Here is a 20731-nt window from a genome sequence, read left to right as displayed (position 1 = left end):
CAATCAGGGTGGTGTGGTTTTTTTTTTTTGTTTGTTTTCCCTAATAAACTGTTTTTCCTCTGGATTTTTGTTTGTTGGAAGATCACATCACAGATGGAAAAAGTCTGAAATTTACATTATTTCTGTCTTTACATTTCAAAACATGCATTTTCATAAGGGTATGTAGACTTTTTATATCCACTGAATGTAATATGGTCACTAGGATGTGATGGTAATGCAACAGCAGGTCCTTTTAATAAAAAGACAAGCTTCTTGCAGGGCATACATCCATCTCCTGATGCCCCTCATCAGCATTGTTTCTTCAGCATAACAGATGATTCCTCCTTCGTGATTTAAACTATACAAATATTGCTTTATACACACGTGTTATATATATATATAATGTGTGTATAATATTGCCTACCGGTATACGTGCACAGATGTATTCTTCTATAAAGCACATCATTTAATTCAAGTAAATAAAGACAGACCCACCAGAGAATAAAAATGTTACTTTAATTAAAGCAGTCAGTTTGATTCAAAAGTAATGATACAACAAAACACCAAAATTTAGTAGTGCAGCAGCCTCAAGTTGGTTTGCTCCACTGTGCAGAATTCAAAACGTTTTTACATACAAAACGAAGTGCTTCCTCATCTTTCATGTCAGTCACTCAGCAACCCCCTCTCCATATGCAGCACATGAATTTTCACACGCACACACATGCATAATCTTTCAATAATCAGATGTAGTCACGTACAACCTTATTTCCTCCTCTGTCTCCAAGAGCTTTCAGTACCACAGTTGAGTTGATCCTCATGAAAAAACTACTACTATTCAATAGCTTGAAATCTGAAACAATAAGCAAAGTCTTCACAAATGAACTAAGTTTACATTTAATCATTTGGCAGACGCTTTTATCCAAAGCAACTTACAAGTGAGGCAGAGTACAATACAAGCAAAAAGCCACATAAGGAACTGTTCATTAAAAGTTAATTTATAGACAACTGTTAAAAAATCAAAATAGCAAATTATTTTCCCTTGCAGCAAAGTTAACCTTTATGTGCTATGGAGATAAAAAGTTCAAAATGAGATTAACCACAGTTCCATCCTGGATTACTTAAAAGACTCAGCACTTCCTTCCTGCGTTGTCATATTCCGATCCTCCATCTGAAAGAGAGAGAGAGAGAGTAGGACACAGAGAGAGAAAGGGAAAATCTCACTAGAAGAATGACAAATCAACACAACAGCAGAAGTTCAAGATTCAGGATATTTTTGTGGTCTATGCACATGTGAAAACAGGTAAAATTTCTTAGACTCTTCAGTCTGAGACTCCTAAATCTATGCAGGCAGATTTTTTTGTTAAGGAGCAGCCATATTCATTATCACTGTTCAGTTACTTCAATGCTCTTTCACTCAGGCTACCGTGTCTCTGTGTGTGACTGACTGAATTACATTCACTACAGGGTACCTTGAGACCTGATAAAATAATGCTTAGCAGGCCATGCAGTCAAACTGTTGACACATTGTGTAGTTCATAGTAATATTAGGGCACGTCAAGTTTTTCTATTTCACCTGGATGTTATAAATGGCAAGACACACTGTGATAATTGGGTTATCACGTTATTGCATATTACACATTAGCAATGTGAAAGAGTTAGGAGTCAAGAGAGGTGATATCACCAGCTCTTGTCATGAGCCTTAGTTATGAAGGCTATCTGACTCCTTTCGATCACAGTTCCGCTTGCTGTTTGTTCTCAAAAAGAAATGTTAAGACAATATATTGTTTCGGTTTAAATTCTGAAGGCCTACCTCAAGGTTTAAAATACCAGAAGGTCATTTGATTGGTTGACTAGAAGAGCGTCAGAACCTCCTGATGTTTAATCTGTTATTGGGTGGTATTTGTTGTTAAGTCAGCACACTGTGTTTCTATGCAATTGCACTCTGAACAGATTCCACTGGGTTCTGTGATTGTCTTTTCTTCCTACGTGGAGTAATTTTGCCTTATTTTGTTTGTACCGTGTTAATTTTCCATTCTTTATGCTTTTCCCTCAAGTTAATGCTTTCATCTATGCTTTCTATTTCACCACTTGAAGCCTCTGATATCCAAGCACAGAAGACTCTTGCTTAATGGAATTCTCTGAATAAAATCAGGCAAGATCACATTGTTGTCTAGACATCCATTTGTTTACACCCCAAATAATCATACAAATAAAAAACTAAGGCTGCCATTTTTATGTGACATTTCATGAGCAAGCTGAATGGTTATATTTTACATTAAGTTGCACTATACCAGCTATGCTGTAACTTACAAGTTAGTTACTGTTTAAGGATATGTAGTTATACTTGTTACTTAATTATTTAAAGTACCTTCTTGAACTCAATAAATAATAATCATAGTATAGTTAATGGAAGTTTAACTAATTTGGTAAAAAGAGTGTAAGTGCAATTAAACTGGTATACATACAAATTAATGTAAAATGTTCCCACTTTAATTTACAAAAGGGCAAAACAATGTTATCAGCCCATACGACCCCAGTCCTTTCCCATCACAGTAGTTTTTTTAAAGACATACATACATACATACAGACACACACACACACACACAAACTACTTCTATTTATGACAACATGCTGGACTTTGTCAGTTGGAAAAAAAAAGTATTTTGTCAGATGGGTGTCAAACAAAAGGTGAAGGATGAACTTTTTTCACTCTTTTCCTTTCCTTTCACAGTATGTCTGATACTGTGGAGTCATCTTTCATTGCGTTTGAAAAGACTCAGCACTACACATCTCCATCTTTATGCTCCTCAATCTCACCCATTAAACACTGCAATTCACTGTTCAAAATGACTAAGAGGTGACAGTGGGGGAAAAATAAACCTTTAGGGACAAAACTGCCACCTAGTGGTACATGTTGGCCAACTGATATGACTGCCACTTGGAACATTTTAGGACTTGTTTTCAGAATGTGCCAAATGTTTTCAGTTCTGTTTCATTCATGATTTGTTTTTGGGAAATGCTGGTATCGTTACACAAGAAAGATGCTGAAAGGTTTGCAAATCAATTGGGAAAGTGTGAAGTATGAGAACTATAAGAAATATGGAGGATGGGGATGGGGATGGAGAGGGGAGAGATATAGCTACTTCTGTTACACGGGGTGGGGGGCAAAGCACACCTTGCAACAACGGCTCCCTTGATGAATCCAACACCTGCTGGGAACAAAGGTGAATCATGACCACTGCGAGACAATAGCCCCTTTCAGACGTGCACTGCAACCCTGAACTTATCTAGACATTACCCGGAGGAGCTGTCTGTGAGAACGCAAATGTCCGAATCAGTTGGACCGGACATTAAACAGGCTTTACCCTGCAGTGAGTAATGTAGTGAGATTATCATCCAGATTATAAAGGAACAGTAACTGATGCTATCTCTATCATGAAATAACAGCTGTACTGTATCTCCACAAATCTATGTATCATTAACTGAACAGCTCAGACTAACATCTGATAGGCTGCTGTACCACTGTATGTCATAATGCAATTGTTCCACTGATAATAATAACAGCAACAATAGAAAGGACTACTATTACTATTCATTTTGCAGATATTCCTATTTAGAAAGACTCATATGGTTACGAAGGAAAGACATTAAATTCCTATTGCAAGAGCTGCGAGAACAATGAGAAGGTGGGTGCAGAGCAGACGGTAGGGATGAAAACCACACCCCCAGTATGTAGCAGTTTGATATCCCGGTTTTATTAGAGGCAGAGTAATGTGCCTTCCCAACACATTAATCTACCTCTGTGAAAGTCTGGAATGGCTCAAGATGCTATGCACTAGGAGTGTTATTGGCATTACCAAGTCAGTAACAAACTGACCGTGTGGTGAGCAAGCATATGCTAAAATTAGCATACAGTGTTATCCATTTTCATGACCACACATTTTATCGGAACATAACTTCATTGCAGTGACATAATGCTCTATAAGAGTGAAGTTATGACCTTGTACACCTAAGATAAATTATTACATTTCCTTATATGACCTGACTTCACCATCACTTCCTGTTCTCTTACCTGATACCCGGTCCTGGTCCCAGACCAGAATGACCTCATCTCCCCTCTCCAGTACGCCACAATGGCACTGGTGAGGAGGGTGAAGGGTACCAGGTAGAGAAGGGCAGGCTGGCCCATCCTGGACAGGATCATGACAGCAAAGGTGACGATCATGCCCATGAGGTATGCTGTCGAGAAAAGAGCAGAAAAGTCACAGCACTAAGGAACACCTGGTCTGCTCCAGGGCAGATCTTCAGTCAAAAAGACAAATTCTGTACAGTTTTGTGATGTGTCATCAAGTGTTTACGTGGGTGCCGGAACATTATAAACTGCGTCCTGTAAGATCAGAGACTGAAAAGCAAGCCAACTACAGTCAAACTAAAAGTACTTAGTAGGAGATGCTTAGAAGAGCTTACAGTGCAGCAAAATTTGCAATCCAGTCAACTGTGTCATCAATTGGAAGAACAGGGTTCCAGGCTGACAGGATGCCTTTCAGCACGATCAATGGTTCTTGGGTATATTTTATACATGTTGTATAAAGTACATCGTATCTGTGTCGCATCTGAACTTTTACACAGAGATCTCCAGTACGGATACCAGGTAACACATCACGCCTTTCTAGCATACTGTACCAATGGTGCAGCATATGTAGTAGATCTTCCTGGGGCTGTTGGTCCACACATCAAATCTGTGGCAGTAGGACACCAGCAAGCCTGCAACATCAACAAGAGGTCGTGCTTTTCTTTAGAACCAGCATGGTGAGGAACACACACAGCATGATGACAAGGCTTCCACAGCTGTTCTCTAGCACACACCAGTAAGATCACATGTCAAGAAACTTCTGGGTAGAGAGGGTCACACAGTTAAAATGTGCCCCTCTGTCCTCCATGCCTATGGTTTATGTGATGTATCTGACTGGTCACTGTTCTTTTCCATTATACATGCCATTGTGCAAGGGCAGGAAGAACCAGGAAATGGCTTTATCCATTGTGACTGGACCATGACTGGTACCCCTTTTCCACCAACGCGAACTACGCGCTAGTTCTGGGCTGGTGCTAGGGCCAGTTCGGAGTTGCTTCAACTTGCAAACCTTCTAGGATAGCATTTATCCATTTAAATTACGTGAAATGCTCATGACACATTACAGCTTTTGTGAGGTCTGTGTTCTAAACGTTATTGTTCATTCCACTCAATCTAACCTAAAAGTTTATTCTCAGTAATTTAAATCGATTTAACTACATTTAGCTCCGTTCTGTAATTTAAATTTTGTAACACAAGAAAGCTATAATGTGACACATTTAAGAGAAAGCTTTAAGACTAGCTGCCACTTAATTATTCAAATTGCCATCCTTGTTAATTAAACCATCTCATGCTGTAGCTTTCGCAATAGCACACAAATTTCAGACAATCTGCGGTGTTTCGCGAGCATAGTGTTTCGCTAGCTTGCAGCCACCACTGCAAGCTAGCGGGAACAAACAACAATAAAAAGAAAAGAACAATGTTTTAAAAACAATCTTGTCCACTACACTTCATGCAATGTTAGCCTTTGTGAAGACAAAATTTAAGTGACATTGGTAGGTGAGTCAATGGCAATGTTAGAAAGTAGCATGCTAATGTTGGCTCCTGTTACCAAGGTTACAGTAGCTGGCTAGCTAGCTGTTGGTCAGCTAACATTACCCAAGCAAGCATAGCTACTAATTTCTCTCATCAATGATATGAACATCGAACGTAACATTGATGTGAGAAATTAGTAGCTATGCTTGCTTGGGTAATGCTAGCTGACCAACAGCTAGCTAGCTAGCCATTAACGTTACGTTCGTAACATTGATGTGAGAAATTAGTACCTTGCTAAACAGCTAAGAAATACATAGCTGTCTGGCCACAAGGCGAAACGTTTGAAAAATAAAACTCTGATTTTTCTTCTTTTTAGGCAGACTAGACGCTACACTAGCACTGGTTTTTTAAAAATGGCAGTCACAAAGTTTTAGTTGGACTTATTGGTCACGATAATCCCGCCCCCAGCCCCTGACGTAGCGGTTCTTTGTTCTAGACCAGCAAAGTGTTGGTGCCACTCTTGAACCAGTTTTCCTGGCCGAGAGCCGGTTCTTTGGCTGTCGGCACCCGAGGAACTGGTTCCAGATTAGGCACCGGCTCCGAACGGGCCCTCTAAATGCGTTGGTGGAAAAGGGGCATGAGAGTTCATCTTAGCAGGGGTATGTAACTCCCTAATGCTGAACCATGAATATCTAATCCATGACATAGTGGACCAAACCAGAACAGAATGACTGAGAAATAACTATCCTATAATTAAACTTATACCTCTACCCCTGTCCCAATGAGACCCTGTGGCACAAGAATAAGAGGTCACCTGGGACGATCAAGTCTCCATATCCCAAGATGGAAAACTGCACCCCGCAGGGGTTCAGAGTGGACACTGAAAACCTGGGAACCCTCATGACCACAGGCAGCTAAAAAACATCACACCAGCACTCCATTTGCACAGAATGAAAACAAGGAAACAATTCAAAAGTTACATCATTTCAAAACTGCTTTTGTGCAAACCATGATGGAAGAATATGCATGTTAACAGATATGTATCTACTCTGTCAGGCAGAAAAGAACAGCAAAAGGCCTTCCTTTCTGTGACCTCAGCAGATACCTCCTCTACCATCACAGAAAGGATAATTTTCAGTAAAATTGTAGCAAATAGCGTGTAAAGAGAGCTACCGTGTGTATTGCTCCCACAGAACAGCCTTATAGGAAGTTGTTCTTTCCAGGAAATTACCTTTTCCCCTGTGGAATCTGAACCAAGTGCAACTTGAACCATGATGCTCTCGCCATTCTATGGAAGATGACATCACATTACAGCATGAATATTAATTCCCACAGTCATCAGAACCCCTTCAGAACCTCCCCACCAAAGATCCTAAGAAGAACATCTCAACATAATTAGTTTTTCCTTCAGGAATGTTTCTGCTGGACTAATAGAAGTATCCAGCGACTGAAACAAACCTTGACAGATGCACAAGTATATGTATGCATGGAAGTGTGTCAACTTGTGAACACGAAGAGGACTCACCGGGGTGAGGAAGGGGGTGATAAAGACAAAGAAGACATCGTACAGGAGCAGGAGGCCCAGGAGGATGACACAGATCTGTAGGGGAGTCAGAGAGGGGGAGGGTCAGAGGTCACCCCTGCCACTGTGGGCCCTGCTGCAGCAGATTTTATTCTGTGTTGACATCACCATGGAGTAATATTGGTCCATATTTCCAAGACATGAATGTTATTTGCTTGACATCTCCCTGGACAAGTCAGCCACATGACGTTACCTTAATAACACAGTTATCAAGATTTACCTTGTAGTTTGACACAGTTATGCTCTTCATGAAATTTATACAGAATGCAATTCCCAGCAGGTCTTGCAAAATCCAGACCCATCTGAAATCAAAGGACATTACATTGTTATCTATATTATACATATTCTATCCAGTTTTCTGATTTTATATATACATATAATGAGAAAAAATGGAAGTACATAATGTAACAACAGAGCTTATGCTGTTGAACAAACCCATTGATTTACATTTTAAAAATTCAGATAAACAACCAATGACCCAGAAAGGACCAATATGAAAAACCAGTAAGCAGAGTATTTGGATAACACACTAATGATACAGTGCATGTTGTTACACCTTCTGTATCCTAAAAGATCTCCTAGACAGCCCTGTAGAGGCCCTTAAGTAAATATGCCACTGTGGGTGGGGGGGTGGGCGGGGGGACCATGTGTGTACCTGTCCTCGTTCCTGTACACACCCCACAGCACTGCCACAGTAATGCAGACAGCAGCCAGCAACAGCGACCTTACAGAGAAAGTGTTACCCTGGCAGGAGAAGCTGGAAGAAGAAAAGAAAAGCAGGCAAAAAACATTAAAACCAACCACATATCTGAGACAGGCACAGGAATCCAGTCCTGACAGGAAGTACAAACTGAAGACATCTCCTCATGCCATGCCAGTTAACCCCCTGCTGAGATCTGACAACGGCCTGAAAATGGACTCTGCCATAATGTTGTGACCAGCCATGACTTTGTGGTGCACATGTTAAAGTGTGCTGCCAAGAAAGAATGCAATGAAATGGACTGCGTTCCATCCAAATACAGGCTCCCACTTTTTACAGAATGTTTTACACCACATTTTTGGGTGTTCTGTTTGTTTTTTGGCTGCAGACATGCATCTGATTACAGACTTAAGAACCAAGTGCAAAAGGGCCTGAGAGAAGGAATGATTTTGTGCATTTCTAAGGCAATTGTTTGTCTGCATTTGTTTCAAGGTGATGCAATTCCCTCAGACACCACAGATGATTCCAGTACCTCTCTGTCAATACAAACTGGGCCTGGGGCCTAACATACCTGCCGTTTCCAAATCCAATCTTCTCCAACAAGATGTCTAAGCAGGTGTGCAAAGCCACGGCAGAGGCAAGGCAGAACACGGCAATGATGACATATACTGCAGCAGAGGTGAAATGAAAGAAGTCAACGGGACATCTCCAAAGGACCAGCATCTGTGCCAGCAGGGCAAACCAGCTGTCGGCAAACACTTACCCAGCCACTTGTAGAAGAAGTACATGAGAACCAGCATGACACACATAAATGCCACAAAAACAATGACTTTGACAGGAGAGTACACTGCCAAGTCACCACTGTCAGCTCTCCCGCCACCACCTCCTCCACCCGTTGCAAGGGTGGTGCTCAGTTTCTCCCTGGCGAGACACAAACACGTTAGTCCTCAGTGACCTCCCCCAGCCTTTCAAATGCATAAAACTGAACCTGATACCTCAGTATCAAACATGACAATGGGAGCACTCCACCTGAAAAAGATTCCACAAACCTTTTCTCACTTTTAAAATGCCCAAAGAGGTTTCCTTGGAGTTTGACCCCAGAAGGGGTAGTTTTCCAGAGTCTGGTTAGTTATGTTGGCAATTTGCCTAAGTAGGACTTAGTCTCAGCTACTTTCACCTGAAAACTGCTCCACTGCCATTGTTTCTGCTGGACTACAATGGAACCTCTGGCACCAAATATGGAGCCAGAATAGTTTTCTTGCTATAGGAGACGGAAGAACCAATGGCTCCTAGAAAGCGATGAATAGCATGAATAGATGAATTCTCTTCATAGCAAACATCATGACTGGTTAAAATAAGTGAAGTCACTGATACCGCCACCCATTTTTAGGGTACTAGCTCTAAATTAATATTGTATATATGATACAGAATTGGGATGCAGGAAAAAAGAGCTTCAGGAAAAGAAGACTCCTTGCTATAGACTGACTATAAGCAAGATATGGGTCCTTTACCTCTCAGAAGCGCCGCTCCAGTAGCCTCCCGCAGCCACAGTGAAGACAGCTATGGCCAACATGACAAGGATGCTGACGTCAAAGAGGGGCACTGCAGGAGCGTACAGCCTCACTGTCATACCCCCTGGAAAGGTCTAACAACAAGACAGAATAAGCCTCACAAAATGGCTCACAAAAATATAAAACTGTTATATTAAAATATACCAGGGCTGGACTGGAATCCATTCCTTCATACAACACACCTGTGCTGTAATGTACCAGAGTCTATGAGTGCACACACATACTTCACAAACATCACCTCTTGTGCATCCAGAATGTCTTCATATCTCATCAGTACCAGGGGTATCTTGACTTTCAGGTAATCTGACTGATTCGCTGAAGGAATCACCTTAAAAATGAACCAAAAATAAAAATATAGCAACTTAAGGCTTGAACATCACAGACTTTCTGAGAAAACTTCAGAGGTAACTCTAGAGCTGAGCATACTCTTTGATGTTTGCAAAAATCAGATTCTTTGAACTCCTGTTCCATTTCTATGGAAGCTTTGAATAAAATGGCACCTCAAAAGTATGGTAAGAACCACAACATTCACTGATGAGAATTAAGTATTTCAATCTGACAGAAAAGTTCCACCATACTGGGCAGTAGTGGAAGATATGTGAGGCCCAATTTGGCAGATGACTCCCACAACACAATTATTTGGGTATTGAGTATGAATCAAAAACAGGGTATTGAAAAAATCTACCACAGGTTTTTCACTGGCGATGAGAATAGCAGCAGCTCCTAGTTCCTGGGCGATGATGGCCTTCTGGATGAATTCACACTCCCCTCTCATCACCACAACTGCTTTCCCATTCAAAGTGCCAGGGCTCAGGCCTGAGCTGTTACAGAGGACGCTGGACATCAAGTTCACCAACACATACTCATTCTGCACAGAATCAAACACACATACACTTCAGCAAAGGACCCCCTAATGGTGCTGTCAGGAATCTAACCTTTCAACTATGCTGTGGTATACAGTGTGGAACCTAATGACTTTAAGTGTGGGGCAGAAACCTTCCCAGAAGAAACAGGTTATCTGGTCACTATTGTGTTTTAACCACAGTGCAAAGATAAAATTACAAAGACGAATAAACCTGAAGCTCACGAATAAAGCATTGTAACGTCTTACTGGTTACAGAGACCATCACTTGTGTAAAAGTTAGTTTTAGAGATTTTACACCATTAGAGTTTTACAGATTTTTTTGACATATTGTTACCATCTGATTTCAACCAATGGCATGCGCAACTACTGAAGTCTAAAACATCATGGACTTACGGCACCCCCGAGAGACTCTGAAAGATTTGTCCATAAAGAATTGTAAGCAACACAATATTCCTTGTCTGATGTTCCATCCGACAGATGCAAGATAGCTTCTTGAGACTTCACCTGAAAGCGAAAATGGTTTTCACAGGTGAACCTTATACGTAATATGTGAACTGAATACCACTGAATTAGTGCGATATAAAAATTAGACATAATTCAGCTGCCTACTGTCATAGATACTGTAACGTTACAACTAAGTCAGCAAACAAGTCATTATCTCAGTTAGGTAGTATTCATAAACACAGAGGAAGCTACTGTCCTAACTAGCTAGTTTGCTAAGGAAGTGTTGTCAAAACTACTGACTACAACCCCGGCTGCACTTAGAAAAACGTCGTAAGTATAACTTTACTTTGTATTATTATACTGGTGAAACGCATTTTAGCGACCGAAACGCTAGTAATAGCCTGTAAGCTACTCTACAGCACATTAAAACTTCCAAATCAAAACAGCCGCTTAGTGTACACAGTCCAGAAATTAGCTACAGTTAGGCGGTTAGCTGGAAAACTTACCTGAGACATATAAACTGAACATAATAATACAGCTGCCAATATCCTGGCCATGACTGAATTATTAGCGAGCAAGACGTGGTTTATTCAAATTCAAAGCGACACGTTGACTAGCTCGCTAGCCAGCCAGCCTGCTAGTTAGCTAGTTTCAATTTCGTCCCACTCGGCTCCAGAGGTTTCCAGCTAGCGGTTGTTAGCTAGTAAGCTAGCTTTACCATTTTCATTTCCTCTTCCGTTAGCTCTAAGACTCAGCAATTCTTCATTTGACCGGACCGGAGTCGTTACACCGCCTGCTGTATTTAAGAGGAAGTTCGTTCTAGCCCAGTGGCTATATTTTAAATATGAAAAGTTAGAAGCAGCAGCAAATCTAAAAGTAACATTACCATTGTTGCTAATTCAGTGGATAACAACAGTGATTTTCTTTGCTAAGCTGAATGAAAATTTGTTTCTACAGTTAGGCTATGCTCAAAATCGTCGAGCTATATTTGAATCTTAAAAACACGATGCATCTCTGCACATGATCAGAGGCACTTTTAAAAATGCGATTCATCTTCCCTGAAAATGACCACATGGCACCAAATCAAATCGGAAATGTTCGAATAACTATAAATGTGTTATTAATAGGCTACACTAAAACTAGAGCGACTAATCGTTGTTGAATCATATCATGTTCTCGTGTAGAACGCCCTTGTTCATGGCACACAACAGCAATCAGATACTGTTCTTGTGAGGCAAGATGTCAATTTAACCTATAAACGTAGGCTACAATTTTAGACGTGACAATGGAAAGGTACGACAAATATTTTCAGTAATTTGCATGCATCCTTTATGAATGAATGAGATGTCGAAATGAATAATACTATCCAATAATGCAACATATTTTAAGGATCAAATAAAATATCTAATTCACTTCTACAGTTCTGTGACCAAAAAAAAAAAAAAAAAAAAAAAAATTCTGAGTGTAGACCTCCATGTGTTATTCATTTTATTATGAATAGAAACCATGGGGAAAAGTCCCTCTTGGAAGAGATACAAAAAAAAAAAACAAAAAAAATGAAGTTACGGCATTCGTACTCCAGTGACTGCAAAATGAATTCATTAATCAAAATTACAGTTTGTTCAATAACTGTCAAATTTACAGGGAAAACAAAGAAGTCTAAATCAAGTAAAACTGGGAAAAAATAAGGAAAGCAAGTATTAAACCCGTAGCATACAGAGGGGCTATTCTGCAAAAGACTGCAAAAGAATGATTGCTCGTACGTGGAAAATTCGACTAACATCGAAAACTACAAAAGATACCAGGCTTCAGACAAAAATTTGCCTCAAAATTGCAAGTGGGCCAGCCACTATATCATAATAACATTTCACAAAGATGAAGCAACATAAATACAGAGATCCCAGAATTCAAACCTGTACAACAGCTATCATTCTGACTGGGATGGATTTCTTCACATGCTCTATACCACAATGAGCATTCAAATCATCATAGCAGGCATTCAGTTCAATACTATACATTTTACTCCACTTTGCTGCATTATAATAGGCAATGTTGAATAAGAATCAGTATACAGCAGTGCTTTACTAATGTAATTATTTACATGTTCATTTAATTTCAGTGTTGGCATTTCTTTCCCCCCACCACCCTCACATTTTATGTTTGTCTTTCAAAAAATGGCTATTTGAAAGATGCCTCTGTCAAGTACCAGTGGCAGTGCATTGTAGGCTTCAGAGAACAGCAACAGTTTCTTTGGATCTGGGAAAAGGTAAACAAAAACCCAGTTTATTCCAGCATATGACCTTGCATAAAAATACATTGTTTAAATTATGCATATATTTCAGAACATTTAACAACACTCTAAATCCTTGAAAAAGACATATTGTATTAAGAATGCAACAATTAGAGAAGTATGTATAATATATTATAAGTTTAATACAGATTGTATGTTTTTAATTTCAAGACAATTACTCTTTGGTGCTTTAGCACTTCATTCAAACTTTGCCCCTAAAACAAGGACACACAATGATAAGCTTATTTTTATTATACACTAAATGTCACTGTAACAATTACTGTTAGTAATCTAAATGTGCAGTATTCACCAATATTGCTATGCTTGTTCTGTAACTAAAGAAGTATAAGGAAACATAGCTTTTGTTGCCTTGCTGTTTTACCATTACCAAGGTAAAGTGTGTATATTCAACAATGCATCAGTTCAGGTTTCTTTGTTTGTTCTTTTTATGTTTTTATGCTTAAAGTCATAATAAAATGAATGGACATACTTAAAGTATTGGGCTTCTCTTCTGGTCATTCTTGGACATTTTCAGATACCCCATTTCCATAACCACCTTTAGATTTCATCTGCTCCTGCAGGGAGCTGCCCTTAAAAAGCAAACATATTGATCAATTTTTTCACAAAATATACAGATCACATACTGCAAAATTCTTTCACATAGCATACGAGAGACCCACTGCTCAATGCTTTCATACAACATACAAGACACATCCACTCAACAATTTCATAAAACATGAGACAGGTACTATGCAATATTATAATACAAGTAAATTAAAATATGGGTGATGTGTGCCCCAAGAGCTGGAAACAGGCTTGCTTACCATGTCACTTTCCAACACTACAGTGGAAAACAGTTATAATGGGCCTGTCTAGTTCTACATCTACAGAGGCAAGGGCTATAATGAACCAGCCTGGCTCCAGCTCTGAAGTTGAAAAATGGTATAATGAGCCAGCCAAGTTCTAGCTCAATAGTGGAAAAGGGGTATACTGAGGCAACCTGGTTCCAGCTCTGCAGTCAAAAGGGCATAAAAAGAGCCAGACTGCTTCCAGCTCTACAGTGGGAAAGGGGTAAAATGAGCCAGGCTGGTTCTAGCTCTACAGTGGGAAAGGGGTATAATGAGTCAGGCTAGTTGCAGCTCAACATTGAAAAAAGATAGTAGCCTACTTACTGCTCCTAACCCCATCCCCATATCCCCTGAACCCACATGTGTGGTGTGGACAAAGTTCATAGGTTCTCCAATCATAGAACGGTCTATTCGCCGTCGCCTCTTCTGCAATTGAAAAGGATGAAAAACAACCAAAAAAGAAAACATTTAAAGCACATATTTTAGAAAAGCACTGTGAAGGGGAGCCTGCATCTCTCCCTAGAAACTAAATGTTAATTGTGTGCACATGTTGGTAATTTGTTAGCTTATTGGCTAATAAACCACACCTCACTAATTGAAGGCAGATTAAATACAGGTGTGGCTGGAGACCAGGAGAGAGGCTCATTGTGTCCCTGCTATTAGTATGTGTAGGCTGGTTTCTTGTTCTGGTTTCTTCTTCTTACTTCAGTTTTAAAACAAATGATTGTTTCTTTTAAGCTTTAATCTTTTCTGTTTACTTATGGGCGAAGTGTCAGCCAACTCTACAAGCACATATAATAAATCTTCACAAAACAAGTGTATGTGAATCAATGTTTATGATATCCACAAGAATATGAAAGTACACATAATGCCCATGTCTAAGAAACATGGACAAACACTTAGACAAGGTCTGATTCAAGTCATATGGCCAAGTTGATTTCATGACCCTTATTCAGTGTGAAGACAATCTTGAATCTAATTCATGCCCAGTTTCTTAAACCTTTAAAGAGCATACATGTCACACCTCTAATAGCACAGTAAATGAAAAAAGTGTATGAAAAAATGGCTTTGTAAAGCTTAGTGTTGTATATAAACAAATAACTAACGAAGACACAATAAAGTATTAAAAAAGATACCAATCAACTATTGGTAAACAAGGTGTAAAGTTTAGGCAAGGCATTTACTGTACGTAACAGTACAAGATAACAATAGGTCATGTGCAGCTTATCCGAAATGCCAAAAATGGCAGCCATCTGGCAGAATGTAAATTACTGTCAAATTGTCAGATGAAAACTGAATGAATAAGTGTCTGAAGGACAGGTGCAGTGTGTGTGTGTTGACATGTGTATATGAACTCACCGGCTGAGGCTGCTCTGCTACGCAGCAGCTGAAGCACATCCAGAACTCAGTCATGTTGCCTCTACACAGGATGATAATGCCGCCACCTCCACGCAGTACAGAGCTTCAGGGCCTCAGCTTGTCTTCCTGTTAAGCCTGTACACCTGAAAACAAGGGACGTGGGGGCGAGGAACCAGGGAGAGGAGGCCGCCCTCTGAGTTTTGGTTGTCTTTGGACACAGAACTACCCAGTGGGCTCTGATCAACAGCACCGCTGGGAGCACTGTTCCTGCAAACATGAAACATGAGTTTTCAATCACAAGATTGGCCAGTTCACATTGTAGTAGATGGGGAGGGACACAGTTCCATGGTCTGATATTGATGAAATTTTACAAAGCCTCAGAGTAAGGTTCACAGTCTAAAACGTGAACACATTAGCTGTACCAGGAAGCTGTCTGCAGCACGGTCATTTAAGGTCAGCTGAAAATCTCAGCCTATTAATGATGACAGTTTGGAGTAATTATGAAAGAATTATTGAATCAAGAATGTTGCAGGTTTGAGTCCCAGGATTGGCACATCACCCATGAGCAAAGAGCCCAACCTGAAATAAGTCTCTAAAACCCAGCCAAATAAATGGATAACATGTAAAAATGCAAGTCTGGCTAGTTGATGGAGTGTGCTAAGCAAATAAACTACATAAAGTAAGGATAATAATTATCACATGGCACAATATGAATAAAAATCTGTCACTGATCATGCATTAAGAGCAACTTCCCCTTAACAACATGTTGAACTGTGACGCCAATACTAAATGTGAACCAGCTAATGAATTAATATTATTCAATACTGGATCCAGTCTCCTAATAATCAAATGTAGTGATTCATATTAGTAATGTAATTCAACTGCAACAACTAAATGAGGTCTTACACAGGCAGTGTAGATCCCTGTTTAGGAATGACCATAAATGGAAGTGATTTTGCCACCTCTGTGTCTGCATTGGTCAGTATTGTGTAAGATTTAGATTTTCAGCCACACTTCCACATATCACTGCTGCTACAGGATAAACAACTTCTACAGATGATGAACAAACTCCAACAAAAAGGAAGTGAGAAAAAAATTACATTTACTCATTTGCTTATCTCACAAGACAGGGGAGGATGTTTCTGGTACACATTTCTGTCAGTCATGCATCTAACCACTAAGTAGTCACATAATGCATAAAGTCAGACAAAACCACGATGACAATGGTTGACGGATCGAAGGATGGCGACTGAGACGAACATTGACTAAAAAGTCAGAATGTCATTTAAAATTCTTTAAAAGTTCGAAACACTTTAAGTCCACAGATAGGGGCCATTTTTGCATTTCAGCCCTTGGAAAGTCCTTAAAATCCACAAACAGGCAACAATAGGCAGAATTTGGTAACTGCAAGCCAAAGTCAGGTTATTCTGAAGCGTTAAAGCAAAGTCCCACATAAAGACCACAGACTAACTGACAGCTAAATTTCCAAACATGCTTTTTGCCACCTTTAACAAATGCACTCTCTGCATGATATCTAAACAAGTTATGGTTTTCAGGCACATAACAACAATTGAATTTGCCCTACAAGCACTGCTGTCATGACAGTGGGGAGTATGAGTATCTGACACTTTAAACAAACATTATAAGTGTTTAAGACTCTTTGTCAGCAACAGACAGCGACCATGACAGGCAGTTAGATCTGTGGCTTGAAGAGAGGAAAGCAGTCAGTCTCATTTCTCTAACACACTGCAAGCCCGCCCGCACAACAGGAAACCCAGGCCACCAGTGCTCAGTTTGCTTTGCACAACACAACAGCAAACAAATCTGCTCTTCGAGGATAGGGAAACTACACCCAGTGCTGTAAAACACCTTCAAAACCTGCTCACACACTTTTATTATGCTTACACAACACACTTTTCAATTGCAGGCCTGAAGAACCATAGATTGTTTCTGCACTGTCTTTATGTGGTTTGTATTATTTGATATTAACATTTCCCTCTTATGGATAGCAATGTTACAAACGTTATTAAAGCACCACCAGCAGAAAGTGGTGACACGAAGGTATTTCTCAGTAAAATGTTAATTCAACCTTTCTATCCACATATTAAAAGCATTAGGTATGACATGTCACCCCTTTAATCCAAAATGAATTATAATAGCATTAAAAAACATCAGTGATTACATTATAAAACATGCTAACAGCCTCTTCTGCATATTCTTTTGGGTAAAAAGTTATACATTTAACGGCTGAATCACTGAAAAAAATATGTATTTAACGCATGGCTGTTTCTAGCACAGTGCGAAGAGCACAGGTTCCAGCTGTACAGTAGCCTACGTTCTCCAGACTGTTTTCATACCGACACCTACTTATTGCAGATGATTCATACAATTTCAAGTGTTAACACGTTTATAAAAGGATTTAAGAATCTGAATAAGCTTAAATGCTGATTAAAAAATAGGCGCTAAACAGATATAATGCTGTCGGTACGAATGCAGTCGAGAAAACTTCCCACGAACCAACAATATGCCACCAGACGTGTGGCACGTTTACAGATTAAATATAACCTGCCTTCACTGGTTTCCGAAGTTTAGCTGCAGATAAGAAGTATGTGATCTGTTTCACATTTTCTCAGTTTGTGTTCAAAAATGTGACGGGCAGCCTATAGGAATCCACCGGAGTGTGGCTGACAGCAGTTCTATAGTCTTTAGCCAGTCGCTGGTGTTTCTAATGCATTTAAGCAAGATAATTAAATAGGAGCTTAGTTATATCTGAGAACATAATGACAACAGGCCGAAATGGAATATCCAAGACTAACACATCTCAAAACTTTCCACAGACTGGAAACTGACACATTCTTTGAGCTCTCAATGTTGAGTCCAACTCTTTGTGGCGTAGCCTACGCAGATGTAGTTATTTATCTAATTTACAGCCAAAATGTTCTCAGTAGCAGTATATTTCAAGCTTCGGTACAGTAACATAAGAATTTCACTAAAAGCACTAAAACTTCTGAATGTTACACATAAACAGGAAAGCACATCGATGACCAACCTGCAATGTTCGCTAATGCTTTTTTTCTATTAAACTCGCCAGTCACATCGACATTAATACTCTGAACACATGTAACTGCCTTTTAAAACTGTCCTCAGTGTTAAGCTGTATGACGTTGACGAGTTTTACATATATTAATTCTTTGTTCAACAGGGTATTAGTCAAGGTAAAACTTACCTATCCGCCAACTTCCCCGAATTTATGTTTGACAGAAAGACACTACTATCCCTACAACAACCAGGCTGGCTACTTGCGCAATGGCAGCTGGGACTTGAAGTAAAACATTTAATTTAAAACAGTTAAGTTGCCATTCGTGCCAATGGTGAAAAACATGTACTCTAGTCGTGCATAATTCATAGACCATGGGGTGTGTTTAACATATCTTTGTATTCTTCGCATTTAAGGAGAAAGTACATCCCTGTCTCAACCTCACCTGTCGTACAGTGACCACACAGTCTTCCTTCTTTTTATGCCTGCCTTTCTCGACTGCAGTCACTGAACCTGTACTTGATAAGGAATTTTCTCTACTTTGTATCTCTGATAGTAACTAGATATCTAGTTTTTATCTCTTTTTAGGATCACATAGCAATTAAATTTATTTTGTGTTGTGGGTAATTTTAGTTTGTTTTACAATGTTGTTTATTTGCAAAGCTTTGCAAGCACAACTATTGTTATCCGATAGTTTTATTCTTCTTTTTCTTTTTCTTTTTCTTCTTCTTATTCCACCAAATTTTGTCCCACTTCTCCTCCCACAGTTTTTGAGATATCGACTCCAAAACAACTGTAACTGTAACCCATCCAGTCTGACCCCAATCAGGTTGCTTGTATACAGCTAAGCCGTACCCGCACTTGTTCCCCGCTTTTTATCGTTTTTTCCTCCCTTTTCTCCCATAGACTCCCATTCATTCCCAAAATCACCCCCCTCACACTTCATGGCCTTCCTGCTCAGTCACTTTTCACCCCACAGCCACCATACCTCACATGTTGCCTCAGGACAAATCACCCAACACTCATCCGAGACTGTCTTGATCTGCACATGTCTTTTTGTCATTTTTTTCATCAGTGTTTTTACTCATTTATTCATCTCTCCTTCCTGCCATTGACTTCAATTCATTTTTCAAAGCCCTATCACACGGTCACACGTAAGCCGTCAGCAAACGTCCCTCATTTGCCAGCTCAGGTCATGCCATCCAACACTCACTGAAATTCATACTGACCCGCACTCGTCTTTTACTCGTTTATTCATCCCTCCATCCTCCCATTGACTTCAGTTCATTTTTCAAATTCTTACCGCTCAGTCACCTTTGGCCCAATAGCCTCATTACCACATACACTGCCTCAGGTCAAATCACCCAACTGTCATTGAAATCCATACTGACTCAAACCCATACTGACATACTCAAAGCCTTACCACTCGGTCACCATTTGACCAATAACCACGGGACCTGATTTGCTGCTTTGGGTCGTGTGACCCAACACTTACCAAAGGTGGGTGTGTCCCTAGCAACCATATTGTTTACCCTAGCAACCACCTAGCAACCACTTAGCAACACTCTGGCAACCACCCAACAACGCCCTAACAACCAAATCATATACCTTAGTAACCATCTAGCAACCCCCTAGCAACAACTTAGCAACACCCTAGCAACCACCCGACAACGCCCTAGCAACCAAATCATATACCTTAGTAACCATCTAGCAACAGCCTAGCAACCACCTAGTAACGCCCTGGGAACCACCTAGCAACAGCCTAGCAACTATCTAGCAACAACCTAGAAACCACTTAGCAACATCTTAGCAACCACCTAGCAACCACCGAGCAACACCCTAGCAACCACTTAGCCACATCCTAGTGATCATCTCATATATGTTAACATGTTTTCGCTGCCGGGTTGCAATCACACTCTGCATTTTCTTCAGGAAACGCACTTTTCTAGTTCTAATCTGTGATTGTAAAGTAGTGCTGGTCGGCAACTGGTGAATGTTAAGTGCTGCATGGTTAGTAAGTGGCTAAGGGGCCTAATTTTAGGGTTTGAAGGGCTTGAAATTGCAGTGCATTTTGGTGAATTGATTTAACATGCATCCAGAATTTAAGTGCCTTTTTACATATATAACTTCTGGAAATCTGCCTAATTCTCCCCTGCATATATTTGTTTCTGACTTTATTTGGATGTTAAGTAATGCTCAGGGCTTCTGTTGGATGCTTGTCCCATCCAGTGTAGTTGTGCTGACTGAGTAGACCCCATTCTTCACTTCCATATTAAGCAATAAACAGGGTGGCACTATCAAATATTTTACACAATATTTACACAATATTTATTTTATATTTTTGTGATAAAGAAAAAGCCAGCAGAGCTTTTTAAGTATAAGTATATTCACTGTCAGGTCAAAGTTTCCTGAGACATTGATTCACAGGTAGTCATAAGAAAATGTGTAGTG

The 20731-nt window shown here is 39.9% G+C and overlaps 2 protein-coding genes across 7 annotated transcripts; both read right to left on the bottom strand.

The window, feature by feature from the left end:
- Window positions 1-1020: 1020 nt before the first annotated feature.
- LOC118782489 (signal peptide peptidase-like 2A) lies at window positions 1021-11515 on the bottom strand. 5 transcript variants are annotated; one of them, XM_036535875.1, is made up of 16 exons: window positions 11253-11514; window positions 10696-10806; window positions 10123-10305; window positions 9676-9765; window positions 9378-9511; window positions 8630-8787; window positions 8438-8534; window positions 7822-7923; window positions 7387-7468; window positions 7110-7184; window positions 6816-6872; window positions 6399-6498; window positions 4663-4743; window positions 4052-4218; window positions 3155-3191; window positions 1034-1147 (listed from the first exon to the last, which is right to left on the bottom strand). In XM_036535875.1, exons 1-16 carry the CDS (start codon window positions 11301-11303, stop codon window positions 1107-1109), a joined length of 1566 nt encoding a protein of 521 aa, XP_036391768.1. In that variant the 5' UTR covers window positions 11304-11514; the 3' UTR covers window positions 1034-1106. The 5 variants fall into 5 exon arrangements, with proteins under 5 accessions (XP_036391770.1, XP_036391768.1, XP_036391769.1 ...); XM_036535876.1 differs by having other exon boundaries at window positions 3155-3188; XM_036535877.1 differs by lacking the exon at window positions 3155-3191 and having other exon boundaries at window positions 1021-1147.
- Window positions 11516-12396: 881 nt separating this feature from the next.
- On the bottom strand, window positions 12397-18539 carry LOC118782144 (CDC42 small effector protein 2-like). Of its 2 annotated transcripts, none has more exons than XM_036535417.1 (5): window positions 18470-18539; window positions 15244-15386; window positions 14209-14310; window positions 13527-13626; window positions 12397-13002 (listed from the first exon to the last, which is right to left on the bottom strand). In XM_036535417.1, exons 2-4 carry the CDS (start codon window positions 15295-15297, stop codon window positions 13552-13554), a joined length of 231 nt encoding a protein of 76 aa, XP_036391310.1. In that variant the 5' UTR covers window positions 15298-15386; window positions 18470-18539; the 3' UTR covers window positions 12397-13002; window positions 13527-13551. The 2 variants fall into 2 exon arrangements, with proteins under 2 accessions (XP_036391310.1, XP_036391309.1); XM_036535416.1 differs by having other exon boundaries at window positions 15244-15510; window positions 18470-18534.
- Window positions 18540-20731: the final 2192 nt, after the last annotated feature.

The sequence above is a fragment of the Megalops cyprinoides genome, chromosome 8, assembly GCF_013368585.1.
Source record: "Megalops cyprinoides isolate fMegCyp1 chromosome 8, fMegCyp1.pri, whole genome shotgun sequence".
Lineage (NCBI taxonomy): Eukaryota > Metazoa > Chordata > Actinopteri > Elopiformes > Megalopidae > Megalops > Megalops cyprinoides.
Note: the sequence above shows the minus strand (reverse complement) of the source record. Positions and strands in the feature narration are given on the sequence as shown.

Excerpts from the sequence above, each read along its gene's own strand:
- LOC118782489 (XM_036535873.1), bottom strand. The coding sequence starts at position 11,303 with ATGGCCAGGATATTGGCAGCTGTATTATTATGTTCAGTTTATATGTCT. Across the intron at positions 7,469-7,821 it reads GTGTACAGGAACGAGGACAG|ATGGGTCTGGATTTTGCAAG; the intron begins GTACACACATGG and ends CTTTGATTTCAG. Across the intron at positions 6,873-7,109 it reads TCACCCCCTTCCTCACCCCG|AATGGCGAGAGCATCATGGT; the intron begins GTGAGTCCTCTT and ends CATCTTCCATAG.
- LOC118782144 (XM_036535417.1), bottom strand. The coding sequence starts at position 15,297 with ATGACTGAGTTCTGGATGTGCTTCAGCTGCTGCGTAGCAGAGCAGCCT. Across the intron at positions 14,311-15,243 it reads TAGCAGAGCAGCCTCAGCCG|AAGAGGCGACGGCGAATAGA; the intron begins GTGAGTTCATAT and ends TTTCAATTGCAG. Across the intron at positions 13,627-14,208 it reads TGGGGATGGGGTTAGGAGCA|GGCAGCTCCCTGCAGGAGCA; the intron begins GTAAGTAGGCTA and ends TTGCTTTTTAAG.